The sequence below is a fragment of the Tyto alba genome, unplaced genomic scaffold (assembly GCF_018691265.1).
Source record: "Tyto alba isolate M040663 unplaced genomic scaffold, T.alba_DEE_v4.0 Super-Scaffold_30, whole genome shotgun sequence".
Classification (NCBI taxonomy): domain Eukaryota; kingdom Metazoa; phylum Chordata; class Aves; order Strigiformes; family Tytonidae; genus Tyto; species Tyto alba.
Window position 1 is genome coordinate 7290961 of NW_024881305.1, and position 27401 is coordinate 7318361.

The 27401-nt window shown below is 42.8% G+C and overlaps 1 protein-coding gene across 2 annotated transcripts in view; it reads left to right on the top strand.

Moving 5' to 3' along the window:
• Positions 1–27401, top strand: part of MAGI3 (membrane associated guanylate kinase, WW and PDZ domain containing 3) — a 72363-nt gene that overhangs the window by 23206 nt on the left and 21756 nt on the right. For both annotated transcript variants that reach the window (XM_042800121.1, XM_042800122.1), the window contains exons 2-10: positions 14230–14346; positions 16190–16309; positions 18497–18706; positions 19995–20169; positions 21030–21109; positions 23205–23262; positions 24224–24318; positions 24942–25130; positions 26201–26809. In XM_042800121.1, coding sequence (XP_042656055.1) covers positions 14230–14346; positions 16190–16309; positions 18497–18706; positions 19995–20169; positions 21030–21109; positions 23205–23262; positions 24224–24318; positions 24942–25130; positions 26201–26809 — 1653 coding nt within the window. The remainder of the gene's footprint in view (positions 1–14229; positions 14347–16189; positions 16310–18496; positions 18707–19994; positions 20170–21029; positions 21110–23204; positions 23263–24223; positions 24319–24941; positions 25131–26200; positions 26810–27401) is intronic.

Below are 27401 nucleotides of genomic sequence, written 5' to 3' on the forward strand. Positions count from 1 at the left end.
TCGCGGCCCGGCTCCTTCGGTGCAGTTCACCAGGCTGACTGCTCTGAGCTGCCTCGCGGTGGAGCCGAGCTGCTGCCGCCGGGAGAGGTGATGGGCTGGCTGGCACTGCCTGCGCAGCTGCGGTTCTTGCTTGTGCTTTGCTAAGTAGAGATTGAATCCTAAAGGCTGAGCAGTTCCCCTTTGCTGGTGTCTAGCTCTTCGTACTTGCTTTCCTCAGAGAAAGTACTATTTCATGTTTAATTGAAAATCTTGGGTGCCATAACTGAAAATAAATCTTATTAAATGAATAGTCATGAAATAATAGGATATGCTGTGCAAAGGAAAAGATAAATTCCTTTCATTTTTAATACTACATGATGATTAACTTAACATGTAGGGAAATGTTCTTTCCTTATGTGATTACTTGAACAGCAGCATGCCATTAAGATCATAAACATAAGCTTCCTTGCAAAATTAAATTATAACAAAATAGTAGTTAACTGAGTGAAACCAGTGAGATTCATGGGTGTGACAGATAAATGTGTGCTCGGCCTGTTTGAACGAGGTAAGAGGTGCTTTGCTGGTGGCTGACCCCTCTCTGTAGGTAGGTGGGATGATCCTCCTTGTTTTTTTTTTTTTTTTTTTTTTTTTCTACTTTTCATGTGTAGATGTAGTGCCAAATAAACAATGGAAAAAGCACTTAACTGACATCTTCATACAGGTGAAAGAGAGAATTGCCTTATTTTCTGAATTGGAAGACTTGTAAAATATTTTGAACAATATTGGTAGGTCTGGAATTATTTTTTCTTACTTCTGTCTCACTGTGTAGTAATGCTGTGAATTGGGTACATTTACTATAGAACTGCACAGGGGGATGTTCAATGTGTTCTCAGAGGCATTCTGGGGAAAATTGTCAATCTTTTAAGACTCCTTAAGGGTATAAGTTAACCCTAACTGATAGTAAATACTGTCTTGTAGGTTGTGTTTTGAGATAAAGTCTTTTTCATATTTTGTTTCTGTGAAAATGGTGTGACTTAGGCAAGCTTAAAGCTGCAATGCTGTTTATACCAGCACTTGAAGATGTCAGTGTTGATCCTTTGGTGTAACAAGCTTGGTTTTGCTGAGAAATGTGTTACCCATTTCCTCCCCGCCGTGCCTGTGTGAGGAGGGTATCGGTGCCAAGCAGCGCCGGGCCTTGGCGCTCGCTGCAGCCCGTGCAGGGCGCCCCTGTGCCCCTGCAGGCACTGCTCTGTCCCTTACCGGAGCCCTGCCCGGCACGCTGGCGTGCCCCCGGTCCTCGGGTGCTGCAGCAGACTGGAGAAAGCACCTCCTGGTGCAGGATTGCGGGGCGAACTCTGCACCGCTCAGGCGTTAACATTAGTCACGGCCAGTGCACATCTGGAGTGGCAGGGATTTTGCTGTCTGTCCCTATTGTGCAGAGTGCTGGGTGCAGGGGGTGTTGTGTTGTTGTTTTCCAGTTAAACTTTGAGAGGTCTAATCAATAGTGCTGGGACATGGCACATCTATTAATTTGAACAGAAGAGTGCTGACCTGGCACTCTGATGTTGGTGTTTTTAAGTTCCTGGGAGTCCTTGGGAGTGCGGTAAGGCACAGCTGTGTGATCTGCAGCTTGAATTTGCTGCTGAGCTGCCTCTGGTGAGGCACAAGCTGTCTGTTGGGAACACTGCAGCCCACCTCTGGGAGCGTTGGGATTTCCCAAGCTCCTTGATTGAAAAGTCAGTTTGAGAAGCTCTGATTCCTTCATAAAAACTGCATAATGACTGTTCCTCAGAGCAGGAATTGCTCCTTTGCCTGTGTGTCCAGTGCGCAGTGGGGTCTCTGCCCTGGCTGGAGCTCGGGGGGTTTCTGCAGTAAGCGGGGTTTGAGGACCCCACAGAGCTGTGTGCTGAAAACGCCCAGCAGTGACGTTTCTGCCCGGGGCCAGCGTGTGGGAATGAGCCACACTGGTAAGGGAACTGTTGTACTGAAAGTGATGAAAAGCAGGGACGTTTGGGATGGCTCCAGTATTTGTGAGAGCCCAGTTTGAACTTGGTTTATGTGTCCAGCTACGACAGACCTTGTGCCACCACTCAGACACAGCTGAAGGATGCCTGTGCTGTCTGCATTTTCTATTGCCAGTATTGGTTGGTCACCCATGAGGTTTGTTCTGTTCCAGAGCAGACATACAGCATATTTGCGAATAGAATATGTTTGTCAGGCTCCTACTCTGCCAAACTCCAGACTGAAATAGGTTAGTGGGCCTAGAAATTATGCAGAGTGTAATTGCATGTCTTGCTTCCTATGGAAAGCAGGCTAAAATTAAACCTGTCTATGATTTGCATAAGTTCTATTCTAATCAGAACACTCAAAAAAAAAAAAGGTCTTGGCATGTGAACATGCACCCTTATGCTGGGAAAACAGTGCCAAGTCCCAAGCAGATTAAATGGCTTGTGTAACACAGAGCAGCTGCAAGGACATTTTTCTTTGGGGATGTGACTGAAATGTGTCATTCTATAGAATTGCACGCTGCTTAAGCAATAAGATATGGTATGTTATACCTACGCCAGTGTCTGAAATGTGATGCTATGTTAGGACGAACACAAGGGCAGACAGTTTTTGCCAAACACTGCAGTAGGTTAACCCGCAAAAGTACCCTGTGTGGAATACCTTGTTGGGGTGGGATATTGAAACAATACTTATTAAAACTTGCTAAGTTTGAATTTGCACATTAGCTGCAGATTATCAAAGGGAAGCGTTAATATTAGAACAGTTTTGGGACTCAAGTAACATTTTGTTCGGCTGTGTGAGTTAATTGTGCTTTCTAGACCAAATTGGTCTGTGAATCATTTTCTCTGGTGTGAATAAACTAAAACCTCATATTGTAAATTTAAGGGAATGAATGGAAGATTGTTTATAAATTGGGGAAAACAAGCCATATTTACCCTGAGGAAAATCACCTCTATTGTTCGGGTTACTTAGCTTTGTTTTGGAGTGTTCCACTTCTGTGCCTGCTCAATTAGGAGCAGACTAAATGATTTATGCATTATTATTATAACCTATGACAGCTACAGGGGGCTCCAATGTCTGTATTTGACTTCACAGTATGAATGTTGCAGCGACAGATACTACTCATGCCAGCCAGCCTCTGTAGGTGTAGTGGGTTACGCAGTGATTACAGCTCAGCAAGGGATTGAGTGCATAATTGGGAAGCCTTAATAAAGTGCTGCTATTAAAACTTCCCTGTATTTCTAATTTTTTTAAACTTGTTTGCATGTTACAAATTCTAATTGTTGTTTTGACTCTTTAGGTTGTTGTAACACACTCTTTTAACATGTTTGAGCCTGTTTGTGTGTCGCGGTACCGGCACTGATTAGATCCCATTCTGTCCGGCTCCAGTGTGTTTGTATTCACCTACTGTCGTGATGGCAAAAACCTGTTGCCTCTCGTGCTTTGTGTTTCTCTCTTACTTGGAGAGGTTAGGTCTTGTTAGGTCTTGCAAATGTAGGTTTTCCTTGTGAGGTGTTTCAAGCTCCCAGGCTGTGCTCGGTGAGCTTTCCAGATGTCCCTCTCTCAAACCTGGCAGAGGCTTACCCGGAGCGGTTTATCTGGATTTTTGTTCCTTATCAGTGCAAGCCCATCTCGTTTGGGATGGAAATCACGTGCCATTTTAGCGGAGGGGGTATTGTGGGGGCTGCTGCAAGAGGCAGAGGACAAGGAGAAGCAGAGCGGCGTGGAGGCGAGGGCAGAAGCGGCTGCAGCCGGAGCCGGGAGCGGGGTGCCCGTCGCTGTCCCTGCCGCCCTGCGAGGAGGACGCCTCGGTCTGGGGTGGCAGCATGGGGGCCCGGGGGTGACCTGCCACACAGACACTCCTCGCTGACTTCCCCTCAGCCATCGCTACAGCACCGAGATACACAACGCTGCCTGTGAGCTGGGAGCAGAGCACATCTCTGCTTGTAGGTGCTACCCCGCCGTGATTAAAACCACATTCTCTGCAGTGAGGCTCAGTTGTTTCAGAAAGTTGTAAAACTCTCTTGTCTTTCCCATGAATCAAGTAGAATACATGCTGCCTCACAGTAAAGTGTGGGGAAGGATCTTGAGAAAAGTAGAGAATTAAAATATCTCTTGAAAAGTATAGCAAATCTTTATAAGTAGGCAAAAGATTGTTGATCTGTTCAGTGCTTTTTTTTTGCTTCTCAAGAAAACACCAAATCAAAGAGAGGAGAGGAATAAAGGTCAAACTGTTCTCTTATGGGAAGTTCTTTTGCATTTTTGTTCCCCACTGTTAAGTTGAAGGAAATGGTTGTTTGCATTTTATTTTAAACCCATTCATTATTTTAAATCATTTGAGTTCTTCTCATATCTCCTTCAGTGTCTGATCTTATATCAGAAACAGCTGTACACTTCTTTGTGCCTTGCATTTCTCCTATTTAATAATGGTACATTAAAATACTTGCTGTTATCAGAGAAAACTTTACCCATTGGTAATTCTCCTGACTGTACTCCCATGGTTAATGGATTTTTGTGTGCGTGCAATGTATTACTGTAATCATATCTGATACTACTATGCTTGAAGCTGGCATCTGATAGTTTGAACTACTTTACTCAAAGGATTTTGATTTTAAAAATCCTTAAGGTTGTAGGCAGAAAACGTGTTAGGCTATGCAAGCTTTTTCGCTACCAATGCACCGCATAAAACCAACTTAAAATGATGTCTGTTGTCATTCCATGGAAATGATGCATAGACTGAGGATGTCTACAGATGTGACGAGATACAGAAAAGAAAAAGTAGCATTTGGTGAAAAATAATGAACTGTGTGGTCCACCGGTAATTGCCAACATTTCTCATCATCTCTGTGTGCTGATCTTCCTGTTTTTTTACACGTATGTTTTGTTTCATGTTAGCCCCACTAAATGTATATGCTTTATTTTCATGAAAGGATAGGTACCTCTTCAAGTTGTGCTAGGCTCTAATGGAGAGTCTTGTAACTGAAATAGTATTGCTGCAAAATGCTGCTTGGTTTTGAGTCCAGTGGAGCCTGTATCTGTGTTGCCCTGGTGCGGGTGTGCCGAGGCAGCTGGTGTAGATGTACCGGGCTGCAGCGTCCCCCCGGTGCGTGCCGCCGGCCACCCGTGGGCCCTCGCAGCGCGGCGCCCGTGTCGGGGGCAGCTCGGGGGGACGGGGCAGCTCGCCTGCGCTCGGGCTGGGGGAGCCCTGGGCTGCCGGGCCTTTGCGCTGGAGCTTCACCGCACCGCGCGCGGTGCGTGTTCTGGCATGTGGGCTACAGGATTTTGCTTTTAGTTTAAAGAAAAGCCGTGTTTGTTGTTGTTTGGTTAGATGGGAGCTGCTCTCTGTGGGTGCAGGGGAGTGTCCCCTCCCACCATGCCCATAGGTGTTTCATGCTCTGGAGCTGGGGGGTGAGCTGGGGGAGATAGCAGGAGGCGCTTCTTTCCTCTGTTAAAAACCTCTTGATTTTACAATGCTGGATCCTTATTCTTCGTTTCCAAGATTCCGTCAACTGTGATGCATCTATTTGCAAACGGAGGCAATTGTTAGCTGGGTAGCAAGTGTTATTTTCATATACCAACCAAATGGCACTGAAAGACTCCATCTAAATGTCATCTGTGTTCTGCCAATATTTTCTTTCTTCTTCCTTCTTCACTAAACAATAGATTTTTTTTTTTGTTGTTTTGTTTCCGTGGTAGATGAGGAATCCAGCCATAGATATCCACAATCTAGAGGCTTCTGTTACAGTTGACTTTGCTGTTTCTATACTGCCAAAAATAAAAACCTGGAGGATTGCATACAGGTTCCCACTGTTTACATTTAATCTCTTGTGTTTCTCAGATCTGAGTGTTTTTCAGAGTAAACAATGCATTATTTGCCAATGCTTTTTGTATTTCTCAAAGATTGGTTGGGGATATGCCTTCCAAAGCATATTTTAGCCATCTTCAAAACTTGAAATGCTTTAATGATGAAGCTCATAAACAAAACCAGTGCCAGATTATTTTTGCCTAGGTTTACCAACAATGGGCTGGTTTATTGGTACAACATATCCAACCCTGTAAGATTTCAAGAAAGCAGTATGACACAGTAAGCTGTGATGTTCAACAATGAGGATTGAGAAACTTGAGGATTGAGGAACATGAGTCTCCCCAGATCAATCACCACTGAAGTCGATCATCACTTCTTGACTGAAGATTTAAGGCGTTATCCTGTAAAGGCTTGATCACCCCTTCAATCACATTTAGTAATGAGCTGTCTCCTAAGTCTGTATACTTCAAAACCCCAAACTCACAGTTACTGGTGTTTTCTGAGTGTATTTTGTTTTGCTAACAAAAATAAGAAGATCCCCAAAGTGAAGTGGGATGTGCAGAATGTAATGATGTTTGTGGCAACCTCATTTCTTAAGTCTGGATAAACAGTATTTCATTTATTTCAGAAGTACTGTAAAACACACTTCCGGTATTTTGAATGCTGTGGTAAATGATTTATTAATACTGTAAGGCTTATCTCTACCGTGATTTCTGTCAATAGGAATATATTGCAAAGAATTTAATGGACAGCATATAACAAACTACAATTAAACAAGCCTTTCAAAGTGAACCTTTCTAATATTTTTCAGCTTTCGACTAGTAAATGAGTCTTGTTGAATGGATTATTGTGGCTATGAAGTGCCTTGAGATTTTTCCTGTACATTAGACGCTATGTAAATTCTTCTATGAATTGTTCTGCATCTATCATGTTAATGTAATTAGATGAATGTGACATACCCTTTACTTTTTCTTTATTTGCAGAATATCTTTAATGACACAGCCATAGTTCAGCTATATGAGAGGTCCTTAATTCAATTTTCTTTAAAGAAGATTGACACTAGTAACATTTAGCCACTTAACAACCTTTATTTCCCAGTGTGGTAATCAGCAAATGCTCTGCACCATGATTTCTCTTCAGTACAAAGAAACAAGATTTGCCATTGTAGCTAGAGGTTGATGGATTAGTTGTGTTACTTGGAGAAATGAAATTCCTTCCTCTGCTGCTCGGGCAGGTCCTGCCGCTTGTCAGCGAGGTCTCCTGCAGTCCTGCTGCCTTCATTCTGTGCTGATGCTCTGGGACTTCCCACCCGTGCTGGTTGGTCTTGTGTCATTACTCTGTACCTTGAAGAATTTGGTAGGGATTTGTAAAATCAGTCTTGTAAATGCAATTATTTGCGTAGTTCTTCAGTATTTATTAGATATCAGTTCTTAGATGCATTGCACAGGAAAATGGTGAGCAGGACAGCTCGGGAGTACACAGAGCAGGTTGGGGTCACCAGCAAAAGCCTACCCCGAGTCTGAATCTCCCCTGAATCTATCTCTGTAGGACACTGGCATGCAGGAGGGTAATGTTTTTCGTATGGCTAGTGTTTCCTAAGTATCTTTGTGATGCAATTAAAATACATGGTAAAATAAAGCAACTGGATGATAGCAGTCTCCTCTGAGCTTTCGGAAAGGGATGTGCTCGGCAGGGCTCTGTACAAAGGAAGAATGGTGTAAAGGGCTTCTCTTGAATTGTCCTTTGCCTGTGAAAGTTTTGATAATTTCTCAGATACTCTTTTTTTTTTTTTTTTTTTTTTCCTTGGTTATAACATGTTTTCTCCAGATGCTGGAATAACTTCGAGAACTGCATAACAAGACTGATTTGGATTTTCCGCACACGGATGCTATGCGAGGCCGTGTCTCTGCCCCTCTCTCCTCTCTGTGTTCGCTCCACTTGTTCCTGAGCCTCTTGCTCATCCGTGTACGTTCATCACCTAAACCTGGGCTGTCTCTGCTGTTCCCACACTCGTGTCGCAGCTGATGCTGACCCTGTGCCAGTGGTTCCTGTCCACAGAGTTTCATGTTGTCTGAGTGTTTTTGGGGGGACACTCATGTTGCTTGCTGAGTGCAGCATGGCTTAATAAAAATATCTTTGCTGTCCCTGTCTTCAGTCAAATAATTTATTCCCCGCAGACATTTAGTAGAGGGAAATTCACACAGCTCAGCAGGCTTTCTGTTAATGAATATTTGAAAGCTTTTGTAAGACCTCTTCCTTAGGAATTTAAAATAGATTTAAAAAATGTTTTCTTCTTACAGCATTATTCTGAATCACAGTACCTCCTTTGATACTTACCCATATTCCCAAATAGTCCAGTTCAGTTTTATCTGCGCTCATCAGCTTCTCGTCCATGGGACTTCCCCTTCCCTCACCAAACAACTTTCCCAAGTCATTCCCCAATTCTCCTGCTGCTGACAACAGCATTGATAATTTCAGAAGAGTTTGGTTCTTGATGCCTGTTGGTCTGCTCTCAAACCAAATCTCTACAAATGATCCTGGGTTGAGGGAGAAGGTGAGAAGTCTGTCGGTATGGCCAGAACAGATTAAAATACATACTTGCTCTTTTCTCATGCTCTTTAATAATCTAAGAGGTTTGGGGTTTTTTTGTCTGTGTAGAATATATCACTTGCATTTCACATCCAGAAATAAGCTTCTCATGTATTTGGCTCTTCTCCCACGTTTGTTCTGGGAAATCAAGATTCATTCTTCACCTTGTCTGTTCTGTTCATTGTCAGGGGAAAAATCTGTGTCTTGTGGCAGATCACTGTTTTCAGACAAATGTCTCTACCTACCAGTGATACGCCAAATCAAGATGCCCTTACAGTATCCGAGCCGGAGACCTGCCCACTGTGGCCCCTTGCAGAATCTCTGCTGACTTGGTGAACAGTTGGCCTTGTCTGGTGTTGGATCTGGCAGTCAAAAGGTGTGATTAATCCAGACTTTGGGAGCAGAGCTGAGTGGATCTACTGCTGTTTGAGTCTCATTAAAAGGCAAACGAGCAGAAACCTACACGTCACATTCCTGCGATGATTATCTGCTTTTGGTCTTTGGAACATCCTTGCAGCGACTTAACTCCAAAGCAGCTGGTAATTGCCGGATGGTGTGTAGGGGCGTATTGAGCCCTGTGGACTGAACACAGCCATTTTCTTACTCCTTGTCTCTTAGAAAGTAATTCTTCAGCTGATGGTGAGCTTGACTGCTCTTTGAAGAAGCAGCGGGTGCCTCATGAATGAGCAGAAGGTGCCTTGAGTGGGGATCAGCCCATAATGGGACCGGGATCTGTTCCCAGACAGGTCGCTGGCGCAGATGTGGTCGTCACCTCAACTTCCTTACCGGCCAGAATTTTCCTAGGGAGCTCCTCTCTGTCACGGGCAGATTTCAAACTTAGGTTCTTGCACCTGTTTCCTGGAAGAGGGATGGGGAGGTGAGGAGCAGAGCGTGTCCACGGAGCCCTTGCTGGGCGCAGCCTTCCTCCTGCGTGGTCCCAAGCCCCTCTCCGTCCCTGAAGGGGAAGCAGACGTGGGCACAGCAACCCATCGGGGCCTCTGCCCCTGGGGGAGAGAGGCACCCACTGCCTGGGCCTGGCATTCTCAAAATGTTGCTTTCTCTTTCTAATTTAATTTGAATAATTTGAACCTCCCCCACGTTCCTTGCACTGGGAACGTAGGTGTGTGCTTGCTGCGTGGGCAGCGTGGTGGTGCAAGCACTGAAGGCTGTGTCACTGCCGGGCATTTCTGTCTTCTCCGTAGTCTGTGAATACAGTGATTCTCTTGCGTGCTTTTAGAAAGAATTTATTGTGTTCAGTGAATTCACACATCCAGATCTGTAACTCATGTTAAATTATCATATGTGAGTAGTTGCTGAGGAATATCATAAAGTTAACGTGTTGCACACTTAATTATAATTTTGGTTTCCTAACGCAACGTGTCTGCTTTGTGTAGCTGAACGTTTCTGCAAAGGGCTTTCGCTTAGTCACATCAAAGATCGCTTAATCTTACTTTACGTATTGATAGCCTGGTAGTAATTAAACAGTAACTGTTTTCCACTTGATCAGCCCTGATAATTCCTATTTTAGTTAGCCGCTTTGAGCAAAGGCATTTAGCTGTTTTATTAGCCCTTAATGTGTTTCGCATGGAATTTTCATATTCTAGGCTGCCTTTTGCAATCACTGCTTATGTAACACATCATGCAGCTGAGTGTAACCTTGGACGATATGGAATTCTGTTCGCATTTATGAAATTCTGAATTTACACTATGAAATTGTCTTTGTTTCTCCTCTGCTTTGTTCCTGTGGAGAAAAGGAAGTTGTGTAGGGGTATCTAACCTGCGCTTTTCCCCTTCTGTGACGCTTAAAGCTCCCTGCGGACAGGCGGGACGGGGGCGCTTCCCTTCCGAACCCCGCCGCTCCCCCCCTCGGGGTCCCTCCCGCCCCCCCCCCCCCCCCCGGGGTCCCTCCCGGCCCCCCCCCCCCCCCGGGGTCCCTCCCGCCCCCCCCCCTCCCCGGCCCCTCCCGCCCGCCCGGGCCGGGGCCGGGGGCTCGGCTGCCGCCCTGCCTGCCGGCGCCCCTCGGCGCTTTTGCCCGTTAATTTCCCCGGCGGAGCACCCCCGGGCTGCAGACGGGCTTTTTAAAACTGCGCTCCAAGAATGGGGGAATGGAATTCCCTTTTCACAGCTGTTCCCTTAAAATACGTTTTTGCGCTAAAGGCTACAGTAAAAGTGTGAGCCCTGGTAATTAATTGTGTAGTCTAATAGGAAAGTCATGTGCTTTTAATAAACTGCTACTTTGAAAAATTGCTTTTATGATTAACGGGAAAGTATTTTTTGAAAAGTTTGAAGGAAAAACGCCGTGTACTCATTCATTTGCCCATCAGCATTGCAGCTCCTCATTAGCATATAGATGCCACTGTCTCTAGGAGGTGTTGGCATGGAAACTTCAGGGGAGGGCTCCTGGCACAGCGAAGTGGATAGGATGCGCTGTACCTCTGGAAAGTTGTCACCTGTGTCAGTCTGCATAAAATGTGCACCAAAAAGAAACCAAGCATTTCCACGTGGTCTTCAGAGGGATTTGTGGGGGATGTCACAGATACTCTCTGTACTGGCAGCATTACCCAGACGTACTTGTGACATTATTTTGATGTGACTTATTGCTGGGCAGCCGCATAAAATCTTCACAGATTGAATTCTTAGAATTTATTTGCATATTTAAACTATGAGCTTTGCTGTTATACCAGCATTGCTAATTTAGAAATGGACTTCTTTGTGTTGAGTTCTAGTAGCACTGTGGCAATGCTCATCTGTTTGCTGTTGCAATATGTATACTTTGGTGTTTCTGTGACAGGTTGGGTGTATAAATAGCTATCTTCGTCCTGCTTGAGTACAGCAGCAAAGGCGACTTTACCGTCTCAGTTTGTGGTGTGAGAAGTGAAAGCCACTACCCCCGTTTTTCACAGTGTCTCTGTTGCTCATACTTGCCTCTGTCCTTCACAGTGCTGTATTTTGCTGCAGTGATACTCACGCCTTTTTTTTCTTCTGCAGTCACTTAGTTTTCCTTACTGAACTGCAGTGTGCATATCTTCACTTAAACAGTTCCTTTGTGGTTAATTTAAATTAAAACTGAAAACAAGAGGCTTGTGCCTGTTCATCTTGCATAACCTGAATGGTGTAAAGTACATTATTCCTCTTGACTGGTCCCTGTGTTGCGTGTGTCATCCTTCAGAGACAGCTCAGCAGCGTGACAAACACCAACCTGACATTTATTAGGTCATTTCGGAGAGTCTGATACATGAGGTTCTCTTAAAAGCCTACGTGAAACGATGTAAAGGAGCATGTTCAGCTCCTGAAGGGGGAAGTATCTGGCTTTTGAGTAAGAACAAGCTCTGGAGGTTGCCTAAAGCATCCTTACTATTACTTTATTTTTCTGCTTTCTAATGCACACCATTCTTTATGTGACTTTCTGTCATGTTCTCTCTTGCCTATTTTGTTTGACTTTCTTCTGTTTTCCCCAGGCAATCCTTTCAGTCTTCAGTTTAGTCATCTTGGTCTCAAGAGTATAGTCCAGTCTTTAAGGTTTCAATGTTAAGATTAACCCCTCGGTGTTAGCATATCCTTAGTAGCAGCTTTGGTTTTACTCTTTTTTGGACTGAGTTGATATTTATTGAAAAGGGTTTATGAGCTTTTAAATTTTAAAACATGAAGAGGGTAAGATCAGTGAATAAATAAAGTGTCTGTAATTCTACATCCAGTACAGATTTTCACTTCTTGCCAAGTTTTTCCAACATGCAACACTCTGAGCCTAGCTAGCAACCAGACTCATCTGCCGAGTGAAATACGTGTGTATTGATCTGCCTAAGTGAAATATGCTTGTATTGTTAAAGTGCAGTGCTATAGATCTGGCTTTGACAGGGAGATGGATGGACCGTTTTAGTGGTAAAATATTTTTTAATGTTGAGAAACCATCTTGTCTACAAACAATAAAGTGATTTGTAGTAACAAATGGAAAATATTTTTCTTGCTGGAGATTACACCATTTGTTTTCATTTTCCATGACATGTTTTGCTCATTATGCTGCAGGAAGCAAATCCAAAGTTTTATAAAGAACAGCTCATGATGGCAAAATAGGGAATTGAGCTGGGGGCTCACTGTCATAACAACAGAGAGCGTCGGACCCAGGGGAGCTGCGGAGTTACTGCGAGTTTCGTGTTTGGGAAGGAGTCGGGGGACGGGGGGTTGCTGCTCACCCCACCCACGTTAGTGGGAATTGCTGTGCCGCTTGTATAACTCCTGGAAAGCCATGAGGACTGTACTGTGGTGTCATCTCCATGCTGTAGAATGCTTTTCATATTTCTGGACATAATTTTTGACTAAATAACAGTATTAAAGGAGGGTGAGAAATGGGCCTCGTCTGGAGCTCAGGGCTTGTGTTAGGCACTGGGTGTGCTGCCTGTGTCCGGAGGCAGGGGGAAGCTTTTTCTTTCTTTGCTTGGGGGCTTAGAGGGGTTTTGTTTGAGCGTTTGGGTTTTGGTTAATTTATGGACAGTACAGACCTTTGTGAAGAGGGGGCTGATAGGTAATCTTGGTTTCACTCTGAAATGCTTTCCAGCATGCCGTTGGTTTGCTTGCAGGGAAGAGGGTGCAAACTGAAATACAGTTTGCTGTTGGTGAATGGCGGTAGCTGAGGTAATGTTTGAGAGATGAGTATAAGGTGTGTATCTGCCCTTAGCCTGGCAAAAAGGGAAGGGAAAGTATAAGCTTGCCAAAACCAAAATGTGCAACCAAGTTTGCAGCAGGGACACATAGCTGGGAAAACCTGGTTAGTGGTGGAAAGGCTTTGTGGGTTTTGGTGGTTTTGGTTCATTGTTTTCTTTCCAAATTTGACATTTATGTAAGTACAGCAATCTCGGCTTTAAGGCATAGATAAGCTTTGTATTAAGACAGATGTGGGTCTGTGCCCCATTTCATTCTCAGACCTCTTGAGGTGGTCTCCTCAGCAGCTGGTCTCAGCAGGCGTCGGTGGCTCCTGTCACAATCACTCCTGTGGCAGGCTCGTACATTCCGTAACCTGTTGCTGATGTAATTTAAAAGGAGCTGTTGTCTGGCCCGGCTTTTGTTCCCGCTGTTGTGAAGCACCAGCATACACCTGCTATTGGCCATCTCCTGGGTTGGGTTTTGAAGACAAAGATGGAGTCTTCTTCCCTGAAGCCTTGAGTGTTCTGCTGTAGTACGTAACTTAAATTTATCAAGGTCACTGAACTCTATTTAATGTGCTTTCTGGGAAGATGACAGGGTACAAAAGATTAGTTTGTACCCTTCTGTCAGAAGGATGAAGCCGTAATACAAGAGCTCAGTTATCTGTGTGCTGAAGGGGCCACAGTTATCTGGTGATATGACAGATTTGCTAATGATACCTGACAGAAATATTGCAAAGGAATAATTGTAAAAAAAATCTCTCATCTATCATGCAGTATTTTTAAAAAGAAAATATTTTTTTTTTTATAATATTAAGTGCCTCGCCAGTAGGTGTAAATTGAATAGAAAGTATTATCACTGCATTTTGAAGCAGTTTCCTGTCTGTAGAGGCTTTTAATTTTGGTAATAGAGTTCATATTTTAAGACTTTTTACTGATTCCAAACAATTCCAGAATATTCTCACTGCCTTGCTTGGGAGATACTGATGTTGGATGGTTGTTGCTCAGCTATACTTAAAATCACTGTGCCACTTTACGTCAGGCTTTGGTAGCATAGAATGGCTTTTCCGTTCAGAGACCGTTACATTTAATACAACCCAGCTCTTTCTGCTTTGCTTTTTTTTTTTTTTAATGTTTGTAGCAGTGAAATGCAATTCATGTTGTGAGATTCTGCTTAATTTTTCAGGTTGTTCTTGTTTGTTATTTTTTAAGGAAAGGTCATCAACAAAGATTTGCGCCATTACTTGAGCCTTCAGTTCCAGAAGGGCTCAATAGACCATAAACTCCAGCAAGTGATCAGAGACAATCTCTACTTGAGAACCATCCCTTGTAAGTATGTAAATATCAGCCTCATTTGATCTGTTCCTGGTAGCTGTCACATAAGTTGAGAGCTTTAAATGCTCTCTCTCTTAATCTGGTTTACAGTTTTACCTTGCAGCAGGAACTTCTGTAAATGGCTTTGCTGGAATAGTTTCATATCTTAAATTGCAGTGAAAAGGTACGGCCAGCGTGGACTGACAAAGCAGCAACAACTTCAGAATTCAAAGCTCAGAGTGCTTCAGTAATATCTGTATTTTACTCTTCTGAAGTTTGACAGTTGTTGTTGTTAGAATAACCAACAGACACCATGGGAAATAAATCTTCCTCAGCATGATCAAGCAGTGAAACACATCCCGATTTTTGTTAATGTATTGTTTTTTGCACAAAGAGGAAACGGTGACCTCAGGAGGGTCACATGCATTGGGCAGATGATGCAGCTGGAAGGAGAGTTGCAGGAGGGATTATGTGCAGAAAGGGTTGCAATGACAGAAGGTACAGGGGAACTGTTGTTTGCTCCTCCTGAAAAGACAGTACAAGGAGGTGGTGGCAAGAGGGACAGTGGCTCTGTGGCCCAAGAAGAGGAGGAAGGAACAGTGCGTGGACAAACTTCAGTGTCACAGCAAGAATTAATTAGTGAGGGAGTCTGGATGGACCTGTCTCATCAGCTATGCCAGCCCTTCTGCTCTGGGCATCTGCTAGCATCTCTTGGCCCAACCAGCACAGGCGCTCACTTGCCTCTAGCGAGGTGCCTAAAGGTTACTGCTCCCACGAGTGGACGTTTATAGAAAGCACCTTCGAGGTAGAGGATGCTCTGACAGCTGCCAGATATTCTGTCATTGCTTCTCACCCTTCTGTGCCATTTCATTCCTTAAATATCACAAGATCAAACTTTACCTTGTCTCAAAGGTTCCCTGGTTAACAAAGCTCATCGCCAACTGAATCGAAGAATTCATTGCACTAAAAACTTAAAAGTTTGCCAACTAACGTTTTTGTAACTACAGAAATTCACTGTAGCATTATCATCATAGTGAGCATGACCAACAGTTTGTGGCTTTCTTAAAAGATAGTGAAATTTGCTAGCAGCTCGTGTTCCTGCCGCCTGAAAAAATTGACATATGCCTTTAAAAGGCTATTAGGTTATAGGCAGTACTGAATTAGTGGAGTCCTTTCCAGGAGAGCTTTAATTAAGCTATTATAACTATGGGAGGCCCGTATTTATAGACATAACATTTTGAGAACTTCTGCATTAAGACAGCAATTTACTGATTACTTTGAAAAAGCTTACCTACAGCCAGGGTTTGGAGCGTAGCTGAATTACTACTCTGAATTGTAAGGTTATAAGATAGTTTCTGTGCCCAGTTACGGATTTGGTAGTCCAAAAATCAAACGTGCTTAGTCACGCTGACCTCAGTGCAGATTAGTGAGTTGGCACTGGTGGAAACAGGGGAGAGATGAAGCACCCTTGCAGCTGTGTTAAAGTACCGCAGCTGTTAACAGCTCTCCAGAATCCCAGCCTGTGACTGCCTGGCTCAGGCATTGTCAGCTCCCACAGAAGTAGTTTTCGGTTCACTGAGCATGAGAAAGAATTGTCTCTAATTACCACCTCACCCAGCATTTTTTCTCCTCCTTCCCCAATACTAGAACTGTCATTCCTATGTAATTCATTGGCCTGGTTTTTATACGTTATTGTTTGATTGCTCACCAGTGTTCTGACTCTTACCTTACTGGAGTGACATCATCATTGTATAAAGTGTCTAAAATATATTTTTTTTACTGAATTGTACAGCAGGCAGCGTTTGGTAAACAGACAGCACTTAAGTATCTTACAAGAGTGTTTTCTCTGTCTTTTCAGGCACTACAAGGGCTCCCAGAGATGGGGAAGTCCCTGGAGTAGACTATAATTTCATTCCTGTTGAGCAGTTTAAAGCACTGGAAGAAAGTGGAGCCTTGCTAGAAAGTGGAACATATGATGGTATGTTGATGTTTAATGGAATGGGAATAAGGACCCAGTACTCATGTCCAGTATCTTGGTCTAAGTTGAGCTCCTTGTACCCAGGAGGTGCTGCTTTTCCTGCCCATGGATGATCGTTACACTAATAGAGTGGCACTATTAAGTCTGGTTTGGACTACCTGTGAAGAGGAGTAGTGGTCTTGTTTTGGAGCGCTCTCGTAAGTCGCAGGTTGTCCTTTCAAGCAGTCTTAATGCAACCTGATTATTTTCCCCTATTGCATTTTTGAGGATGCATTCTGAAAATGTTTCTCAATACTTGGTACAATTTTGTTTTAACAGAATTCAGTCAACTTTGCTTAAACCTTTGAGAACAGAGCCATGTTACTCTGAGGCACACATCAAAAGTATAGAAGGCAAGGGAAATTCGGATGCAGCAGGGAAAAAAAGTATTTTGCAACAAAAAATTGCATGTCATTAGACCAGATTGTCCAAATCTGTAGCAAAGTTGAGTTTCTGAAATGTGATGGGGCAAAACATTGTAATGAAGGTAGTGAACTGTCAGAGGAGTCAGGGAGCTGCCACCATGTGATGGGCTTTTGCTTTGCTTTAAAGGGTTTGATGGCAGTCAGAGACAGCTTTAAGGTTCCTCACATCCCTGTGCTTCAGGCTGGGGGACAGCCCAAACCCACCTTTGTTTAAAGTGAGGAGGAGGAGAGACCAGTTTGGCTGGCTCAGCCCTGTGGAGCCTTGCACTTCTGCGGAGTGCGCCCTGGTTGCAAAGGGGGCTCAGGTAATGAGTGCCTGGGTTCTGCTGCTTTTTACTATTGAGCAGCTTACCTCTCGACACCAGGAACAGAACAAACTGCAAACATCTCACGTTGTTTTTTGTGTCTTAGTTTATAAAATCTGAAATATGATCTGGCTAGATTTTTTTCAAATATATAGTTGTAGTTGAAGTGAACTGAATTACAGCCAGATTTTCAAAAATGCTGAGCATGTGCAGCTTTCATTGATGTTCAGCAGAATTTACCAGATTATAAACCTGCCTGATTTTTACATATGTTTAACATATATTTGATTCAAGGAATTTTAAGCATTCTCCTATAGAGGACTTTTTTGGTAGGTGGTGGTTTTACTAGCACCTGAATGAAATTGATTTCTTCCTCTCTCAAAAGAAAAAAAAAAAATGGGAAAAAGAAAATGTCTGAAGTAGAAAACTCTGTGAAAGGCTCTGTACCTCCTTGTATTACATGTCTCATGCTGTCTGTGGAAATCTCTAAAGCAAGTTTAGACTAAATTAGCACTTTTTTTTTCATTTTGCTCCCCTTTATCTGGTTGTCACCACTTTGAGCCTCGCCCTCACTGATATTTTCAGAAGGTTTCTTATTTATTTTTTTTACATGGTCAAAACCATATCCAGCCACCAAAAGTTACCCCAGCAAGAATTATGGGAAGCTCTCTTGCTGTGTGCTCAATTCCCTAATAGAAATCATATGAGTAGTCAGGAGAGAGGTCAATTGCCGAAATTCTTTTCCAGAAAACAACAGATGATTCCTAGTCTTCATGTTTTAGATTAAAATACTGAAGTAGAAATCTGTTTATTTTTCTCAAGTGCAAATAATTTTTAGGTGAAACTATATTAACAGCTTGTTTAGCAAGTGCATTGTCAGTAGAAGATTGTAGGACTGTGGTTTTAAAAGAAATTATTTGTAACTGGTTTTATGTAAATAGATACTTTATGTTTCTGCAAAACACTAGTTTGCTTTTTGACTTCAGTGTGTTTCTGTTGCTGCATATTACTCTGTTAATCAGTTAATCGGTGTATAGAGTGAGAACAACTGATTTTCACTGTTTTGCTTTGTGCAGAATGTTCCCCAAGTTTCCCCATGGAGCATTAGTGAATTCCAGGCAAAGTAACAAATATGTCTTTTTCTTTGAAAACATGTGGTAGGATAGAAATTTTGAATTAAACCTATCGTTTTCTGATGAACAATAGCATCATTGGCCAAAAGACAACGTAGGGATAAACTGATTTTGACTGTTGATTGGATTTTGATAGGGCTGATGTCTTCTTTAAGAAGTCAGGTTACAATTCAGGTCTTCCACCAAGAAGGTGTTACACGGGCAATAAAACGTTCAGTGCCACTGGCAGTGCTTTCAGCAGGTGTAGCAGTGCTTTAGTGACCTTGATTTCTGTCTCATTGGCAGGCAATTTTTACGGTACTCCGAAGCCTCCAGCAGAGCCAAGCCCCTTTCAACCTGATCCAGTGGATCAAGTTCTTTTTGACAATGATTTTGATACTGAATCACAGAGGAAAAGAACCACATCTGTCAGCAAAATGCAAAGGATGGACAGTTCTCTCCCTGAAGAGGAGGAAGAGGAGGAAAAGGAAGCAGTTAATGGCAGCGGAGGGATAGGTTGGTTGACATGGGGAGAAATTCCCTGAAGTGTTGTATGAATGGGTGAGGAGTACTCATGCTTGCTTGAACCACTGCCTTAGTTTTGGTAAAGTTTGAAGGCAATTTTCTATTCAGACTAGTGTTTTTACTCCATTTTGAAATTATCTTTTAAAAAGAAACAGCTGTTCCCCCAGACAGATGTGCAATTGCATCATAAAATGCACTGCTCAGTAGAGAACATGTAGTGCTGGGTATCAGCCAGTTCCATGAGGAGGAAGGAAAAATGTGTCCACTCTTCAAATAACGGAATCCTTTGCAGAGTATAGCTCATACCCTGTAAATGTTATTCTTTAATTTTGAGGAGATTACTAAATTTGTATGCAGGAGATTCAGTGAAGTGATTGGTTTAAGGGGCAACACTAGCTCATACTGCAAAATTTTCAGGTGATTTTGGTTAAGGAAACTGTCACACGACCTGAAACTGCCTGAAGAGGAGTTTGTGGAGAGAAACAAACCAGAGTGCATTGAGACCGGACCAGTGTCCGGCCGGGCTTTCCACAGATTGGCAGGATGCCCTTTTCCTTTCGCTGTCATCTCAAGGGGGAAGAACTGACGGCGGAGAGAGGCTGTCACATTGCGTTTGCAAATGATCCTGTGTGTGAGTGCTTAAGACAGGCTTCCATTGACCAGACCTGACCTCATCTTGTTAGCTTCAGGGCTGGCAACACCCCGGCACAGAGCGGCCCGGTGGCTGGGCCGGTGCCTGGGTGAAGGTCACGGGCACCATCGTGTGACTGGGGGCACCGAGCGTAACCTGGGGACTGGAAGGTGGAGGCTCGCATTTGAAGTTTTCTGCAGGGATTTTGGGGAGCTTTTTCTTGTTGTGCCTTGCAGGAGGGTGGTGTTTGTTTTATTGGCAGTTTGGGTCTTCTCTGTGTTTCATTCTGGTGCTTTGAGGAATATTAGTAGGGTTTTTGTGGTGTTTTTGATAGTATTACAAACACTGTTCTCTGTGTAGGAACTGCAACAGTGTAGGCAACTGGGATTTCTGGTAGCGTTGATTTTCAGAGTAGGCTCAGACACATAATACAAGGTTAATTCTGTTTGGCAAGGGAAGAGCAGAGTTCAGTGTTTTCATGTCAGCTTTTCAAAGTCCACAGCTGAAAAAAAAAAAAAAGTGGAAAAATGCACATCACATACAGGGACGTGTTTGACATCGACTCATAGCCAGATTAAGAGGGTGGTTCTTTGTGAGAAACAACATAAACATCTGACAAATAGTAACACTTTCCCTGAACAACTGCAGAAAACAAAGAAAAACATTCAGATTCTCCTGACTGGCTGAAACCCGTTCCCAGCTACAACCAGACAAGCAGCTCCATGGACTTCAGAAATTACTTGTCGAGGGATGAAACCCTGGAACCACTGCCCAAGAACTGGGAGATGGCCTACACTGACACTGGCATGATCTACTTCATTGAGTGAGTAGACCGACACCGCGCAGGGGTTGCTGTGCCCTTCCGATGAGAGGAGTACTGGTGGGCTGCAGTCTAGGAACCTGCCTGCTGCTCTTACATCTCACTACTTCTGCTGTTACTGATTCTGTTTCTCTATGAAATTTAATATATTCCTACTGTTACGTTCCTTACTGATAGTCATCTATGCTGCATACTTGGTACTGTTGCCATCGCGCAGGAAAGCCTTATGGTTCCACGTGCAAAGTTGGTTTGTTTGCAATATGAGTTTTGTATCTCACAAAATCCGAAGCTGGGTGGGTATTGCTAGGTGAGGTATAACATCTTATAAACCTTCACTATGTCAAATTTCTCTGAAATCTGAGAGCTTGTTTATTCTTGCTTCACTGCTTGTATTCCCTGGCTGGGAATGCGTGCTTTAAAATACAAATAGCATCGATTAAAGCCCAGAATAGGAAAGTAGCTAGTATGTGCATATGTGAAACAGCCTCATTTTGGAATTCTGATGCAAAAATGAAACAGAAACCTTACTGAGAGTTGAACATAAGAGGAGGCTAAAAGTATTTTTTCCTTTCAGGTAGAAACAGATGCTATTCCCACATGAGCTCTCAAGGGCAGGGGAGAGTGCTTGTACCTCTGATATTTCACGTCTGTCCTGGAGAGTCTCAGTGTGCTGGTACCTCTGAGCATCATCGTTGCCTTTTCTTTTTAGCATTTTGTGATGTGACTAAGGCACAAATAGAGGTTATATTATCTACAGGCTACAGTTTGCCCATGGTAGTAAATAATTAAAAGTTAAAGTACAGCAAAGTTTCCTCAGTCTGAGGGAGTTCTCTTCTTTTAATGGCATATGTTCTGCTCCACAGTCATAACACCAAGACAACCACGTGGCTTGATCCACGGCTCTGTAAGAAAGCCAAAGCTCCTGAGGATTGTGAAGATGGAGGTGAGATGTTAAGAATTCGTCACCTGTGACTGATAAATGTCTGCGTTTATCACAGCTGGATATGGTCGTTGCTGCTGTAGTAGAAGCTTATTCCCCATGCACGTGACTCTGGAGGAGGCAGGGTACAGCTCAGCCTCCCTGGTTTGGTGTCAATAGGCGTTTACATAAGACTGGGAAAGTCCATAGTGTATTTTCCCTGGAGCAGTAGAATCTGACTGAATCACGGGTTTATCTGCATTCCTGAGAAGAGAATGAGATATTTTGTTCCAGTAACTATCACTGCGAAGGAGAAAGCTGCGTGCATTAGTGACAGTCTCAGTGAAAATTGTTATGCGGGTGGAATATGGCAGAAGGAAAAGGTCCCTAAGTATTAGAATATAGGAGTAATGAAGAAGATACAGCATGATACCTATTGCATATGACATGATACAATATTTGAATGCATAAGTAGAGGGGACAATCTGACTCCCTTCAACTGTTCACACTGTTGCTTCAGACTTACAGGCCAGGTTCATGATTGGCCTACAGACAATTCCTGCAACCATTTCCTACATAGTCATGCAATTTAGTCAGTTAGAAAAGAGTACCAAATAGCTCTGTCTTCGGCAAATGCCTGATGTTACAAAAGCTGAGGCAGACTCAGAATAGCCTGTCGTCTTCCTAAATTGCCCAGCCTAACAACCATGTATACGTAATGAAGCCAGCTGGAGCAGTGGACGCATACTGCTGCTTATTAAACATATGTGCAGCTCACCACGGCATAAAAAAAGCACTTTAAACAGAGAGATGCAGGGTATCCAAATGAACAACATTTAAATGAATAGACCCACTGGGTCTTTTGTCAAACCCCATGGAGTGATGCTAGTATTAATAATTGGTAACATGCTGTCATATACTAGGAAAATTCCTGTTACCATCAGACTTAGGGCAGCCTCAAAGAAGGTTACATACCAATTTCATCCTTAAAATGTCTAGCTACCTGACTGTATCCATTACTCTAATATTTAAGTTTCCATGGTCAAGATAACTAGAACAGTAAAGCTAGAATAATTGGACCTCTCTGTGAACTGCTTATCCTTTCAGTCAGTAATGATCTGCTGCTGGGTGCCATCATACCAGATTCTGGGTTTGCCATAAAAAGGAGCTTTTCACATGTAACTTTCAATACCTGTATCAAACAGGTGATTTTTTAGTTTAGACCCCTAGCGTAGGGATGTCCAAGGCAGTCCAAGCCTGAGCCACTGTCAGCTGGCTTGCTGTCAGGCTGCAGCAGCACAAAACTGCGTTCCATCACCTTGGCAGGCCAGGCAGTCTGTGCTGAAGTTGATGGGGCCAGACCTAAACCCATGCTCGGCCGTTTTGGGATGTCTCACTATATTGTAAACATCGGGGTGAAATAGCCTGCCTTTCTTCTTACTTATCACGGGTGGATGTTATAGTTCTGACTGAAGGTTTCTTGGGTTGACTGAAAACTGAAACATTGTCAGAATATACCATCATTCAAAGATCCTGATGTTATTGAGAGAACAAATAAAGGTGGCATTACTTCTGCCAGGTGCTCTTAAGCGGAAAGGACGAGAGGAATGGAGATGCATGGTTTTACAAGCTTGGGACGTGATACTGCGAGGCATTTATCACGCTCTTTTGTGGTGTATTTGGGGGCAGAAGCAGTGCAACCATATTCATACTGTATAGTTTAAAAAGTCGACATCTATCAAATGGCATTCATCATTTATAATTAGATTAATTTTAAATAATGTATTTTTCTTCCCCTTTATAGGTTCTTCCTCTCTCAATAGGTTAGTTTGTATCTTTAAGTTTATTATATGTTTCAAGTGGTGTGATTTTGTTGAATACTAGTCTTCTTATCTAGTGGAAGAAAGAGTGAGAGTTATAGGGCCTCAGATTCCCTGGAACAGGCTGATATCCTTTCATCAGAAGGACCAGCCTCAAGCAGATGAAGGGAAGAAAAAAGGACCTGTATTTTCCTCTTATTTTTCATGAGCCTGTAACCTGTCCTCTTGTTGCTTCATAAGAACTCTATTTGCAGATAGTTTTCCACTGTAATGGAGAATTTTGTTATTTCTGATTGCAGAACTTCCTTATGGATGGGAAAAAATAGAAGACCCTCAATATGGAACATACTATGTTGAGTAAGTGCTAATTATTAATTTGACATAGTTATGAATTGAGCAGAAAATAATGAAGCGCTTGATATGCAGTCTGTATAGGTTGTAATGCAGTGTAAGTATTAAACATACCCAGTAGGAACAGTTCTAGGGGCAGTGAGCATACAGCACGCGCTTCTGAAGCCCCGGCATGTGGGAAGGGCCATGGTGTGACCTTACTGACTTACTGGAGTGTGTTTCTTTTGGGGAGGGAAAGCAAGTAACAACCAAAGTAGTTTATTAAAGTAAATGAGCTGATGCCATTTTTCTTAGCTTTAACAAAACTGGGGTCACTTGATTTAAGAGTGGCACCTGATAACTGTAAAAGATCAAAAATAACTTCTATCTCATTGCTGTCTCCAAAGAGCCAAGTAAGTAACTACAGAATTGTTACGAGAGCTCTTCTGAATCTCCTTCAGGTCAGAGAAAACAAAATCTCTCTTTAATCGTGAGGAAGAAAATTAGTAGAGTTGAAAATGTTAGCTTCTAACAAGCTAACATTTGTTGACTTTGCAGAGCCAACACAGGTATTTAAATTCTGCTCAGACTTACTCTTCTTTTCCATAATACTCTAGCATCTGCTAGTAAAAAGATGGTATCTGAGTTTGTAAACGTTATAGGTAGATGGAAGCAACACATAGGGTCAAAAGAAGCAGCAGGTTTTCTCAGTTCTACAACCTCCTGAAAATTTGCAGAGTGGAATGAAGGTATACTCTACCTAACAATTACAGGAAGTAAAATTGTATTGGCTCTTAAATTAAATCAAGTTGTTGAAAGAACAAAAATACTTTCAATGTTGACTGTGATAGTTTATCATTCATTCCTCCAGAGCATTAGTCTGAGGTAATAAAAAATAGTATTTGTAGATGTATCTTTTGTGGTTGTCTTTGTGAAACAGGCAGAATGCTTTCTGCTGAAATCCTATCTACCATTTGTATGTCTGCAGTCATATTAACCAGAAAACCCAGTTTGAAAACCCAGTACTGGAAGCCAAAAGGAAAAAACAGCTAGGACAGACTGATGTTGGTCCTTCAAAATCAGGTATCACCGCATATTGTGTTCTGTGTCACTAATATCTCTATCTGCAAGTATGAATCATAAGGAACCAATTTGGGAATTCATCAAGTCACTAGCCTTGTCTTTTTGCTGGCCGTTGTACTGCTGCCCTCCCAAATCTGTAAGGTTTTTTGAATTATTTTTTTAATGTTAAAATTGAACCAAGACCCTAAGACTGCTTTAAAATCATTTTAATTGTTCTGAAGCTGGTTGTCATAAGCAGCTTTTGAATATATGGAGGAGCCAGCTGGAAGATGCAGGTAAAACCACACCTTGAATTTTTATGTTTTTGATTTACTTTAACCTTGGTATTCAAGAGTTACTGTGTCAAGCTGGGAATTAGAGGTGGAAGCTTTAGTTCCAGCTCTGTTGTAATCTGTGCTATGGTCTTGAAAAAACTCTCCCATTCACTTCACTCAGCTGTGAGATGAACGTAACAGTATCTTGGTTGCTTTACTCCGTGTCAGTGCTGCAGAGGTTAACCAGTGTTAACAAAACAAATCATTAACCTTTATGACATGTTAAAAAAACAAAAAAGCAAACAAAAAGCTTACCAAAACTAAGTCTGGTTTCCTACCTTCATGTCTCTCTATTCCATAATCCAAAAGGACCAGATAAGTCTGTCTTCACTAGAGATCCATCCCAGCTTACAGGAGCACTTATACGGACATCGCTGAAAAAAAGTACAATGGGATTTGGCTTTACAATCATTGGAGGGGACAGACCTGATGAGTTTCTCCAGGTGAAGAATGTCTTAAAAGATGGACCTGCTGCACAAGATGGGAGAATTGTACCAGGTCAAGTATTATTTCTCTAAACTTGTATTTCCTCTGAGCTTCTAGAGAAGGCAGCTTCTGAGGCACAGGCGGCTGGATGACCCCATCCACTGACTCTGAATACCAACACCTCACTAAATGAAATAGTTCACAGATTTGTGAACGATCTGTGCAGAGCAGTGGCTGAAAAGGAAAACAAGCAATGTTCTAGATACAAAGCTACTTTGAGGACACTTCTGAAGATTTCCGTAGTTCTGCTTTAGCTAAGACCTTCTGGCTTCGTGGCTGTTTGCAGGATGTTTTTTTGTTCCCTCTTTGTACATGAAGTAAAACCGATGTGTGGTGAATCCTGATCTGCGATTTGCCTTGTTGCTGCAAAAAACATAACATGCTTGAATGTAAAGATGTGTATTTATTCCTGTTGTAGCTCATGTCATAAGAGAGTTACGGTTTTACTGATGCCCAGGCATTTAAGTGATAAGAGAGTTTGCTTGCTGGGAATACTGTATTGCACATGCAAAGTTTCACGATCAAAATAATGCAAATTATGAAGCCTGCTTCCACTTCATTTTGAAACTACACGCTTAGCCGTGTGTGGCAGCAGTGTAAGTATGGAACGTGTGTGGGTGCAATCCTAGCTTAAGTTCAGCCAGTCCTAAAATAAACATAGGACACTCCTCCCCCCCACGCCAGGGAAAAAAAAAAAATCCGATTTATTCTGGATTCTGTTTAGGATGCTGCACAATATGAATTAAAGTGGAAGACATCTGCTTGCAGTAGTGTGCGTGCACTGCTTCATCTCCTGTGCCTGTAGAGTATCATTTTTTAAATCTGCTGCAGATTAAAGTTTATATATTTAGCACACTGTGTTCTGAGATGAAATAGATAGAATAAATGCAAAGAGGGAATCCTTCATGCTTTTTGGCAACAGATAGCCAAGAGTTAATAGCCCAGCCACCACTTTTTCCTACTTTTGAAGGCCGCACAGGGATTTCTTCCAGTTCGGCTTTTGTCCTGAGTCTCAGAACACAGGACAGGTGGGGATGGTTTCATGTCTGGGTTTGACACGGTTGAACTTTCTTTTGTAACAGGTGATGTCATTGTAGACATAAATGGAAGTTGTGTCCTTGGCCACACCCATGCAGATGTTGTCCAGATGTTTCAGCTAGTTCCTGTCAATCAGTATGTGAACATGACTTTGTGTCGTGGTTATCCTCTTCCTGACGACAACGAAGACCCCGTGGTAGATATAGTGACCGCTACACCTATCATCAATGGACCGCCCGTGGCCAAGGGAGATGTTTGCGTGAGCGGCCAAGATTTAATAGCAGGAGCGGTTGTGTTGGACCAGAATGGAAAAGTGGGCCCTATGTTGGTCAACGGTCGACTGAATGGCCCTTCCATGGATACAACCGAGCAGAGGATCTCCCTTGCATCTTCAGGAGGCTCTCAGCCGGAGCTGGTCACCATTCCTCTAGTCAAAGGTCCTAAAGGCTTTGGGTTTGCCATTGCAGACAGTCCAACAGGACAGAAGGTGAAAATGATTTTAGACAGCCAGTGGTGCCAAGGCCTTCAGAAGGGAGACGTAATCAAGGAGATTTGCCATCAGAATGTACAGAGCTTGTCACATCTGCAGGTGGTGGAGGTGCTGAAGCAGTTTCCAGTAGGAGCAGAGGTGCCACTGCTTATCTTAAGAGGAGGTACATACATAAATTTACAGTTGTCATATATGGTTATGTGCTTTTAAAAAGTCCCTTTTTAGTGTGATATCTAAATCGTGTCCAGTCTTGACGGCCAAGTAGCAGCTTATTATGTTTGAGCCATTATGTTCCAAGTTTAAATTATACCCCTGAGTATTTGGAGTGAGAGCATGTTGCTAGGGGTTTTTTCTTCAAAAATTTTATTATGGTATATATTATGCACTGTCTCTTCCAAGTGCCTGGGGAGCGCTTAAGCAAAAATGCGGTCTCTAGCATAATACAAAGCATATGATGGACAGTTTTCTGAGGCTCTCCAAATGTATTCCAGTAACTATAGCTGTAATGGACAGGTGATAACAGGAGGCAGGAAGAAGCATCAGCAGTGAGGTGGAGCTGATCACGGGAAATACCATAAAAATTATCATTTTTGTATTTGGATTTTTATACCTCTTCACTGACTGTCAGTCACAGGCCAGAATGTGTCTTCTTCCCAAAAGCTGACTAGTAGGTAGTGTGCGTTTGCCAGAAGGAGCTGAGTGAATTATGAAGCAACACATGGCTGCTCAGTGTCCCTTCAAGCTTTTATTGTAGC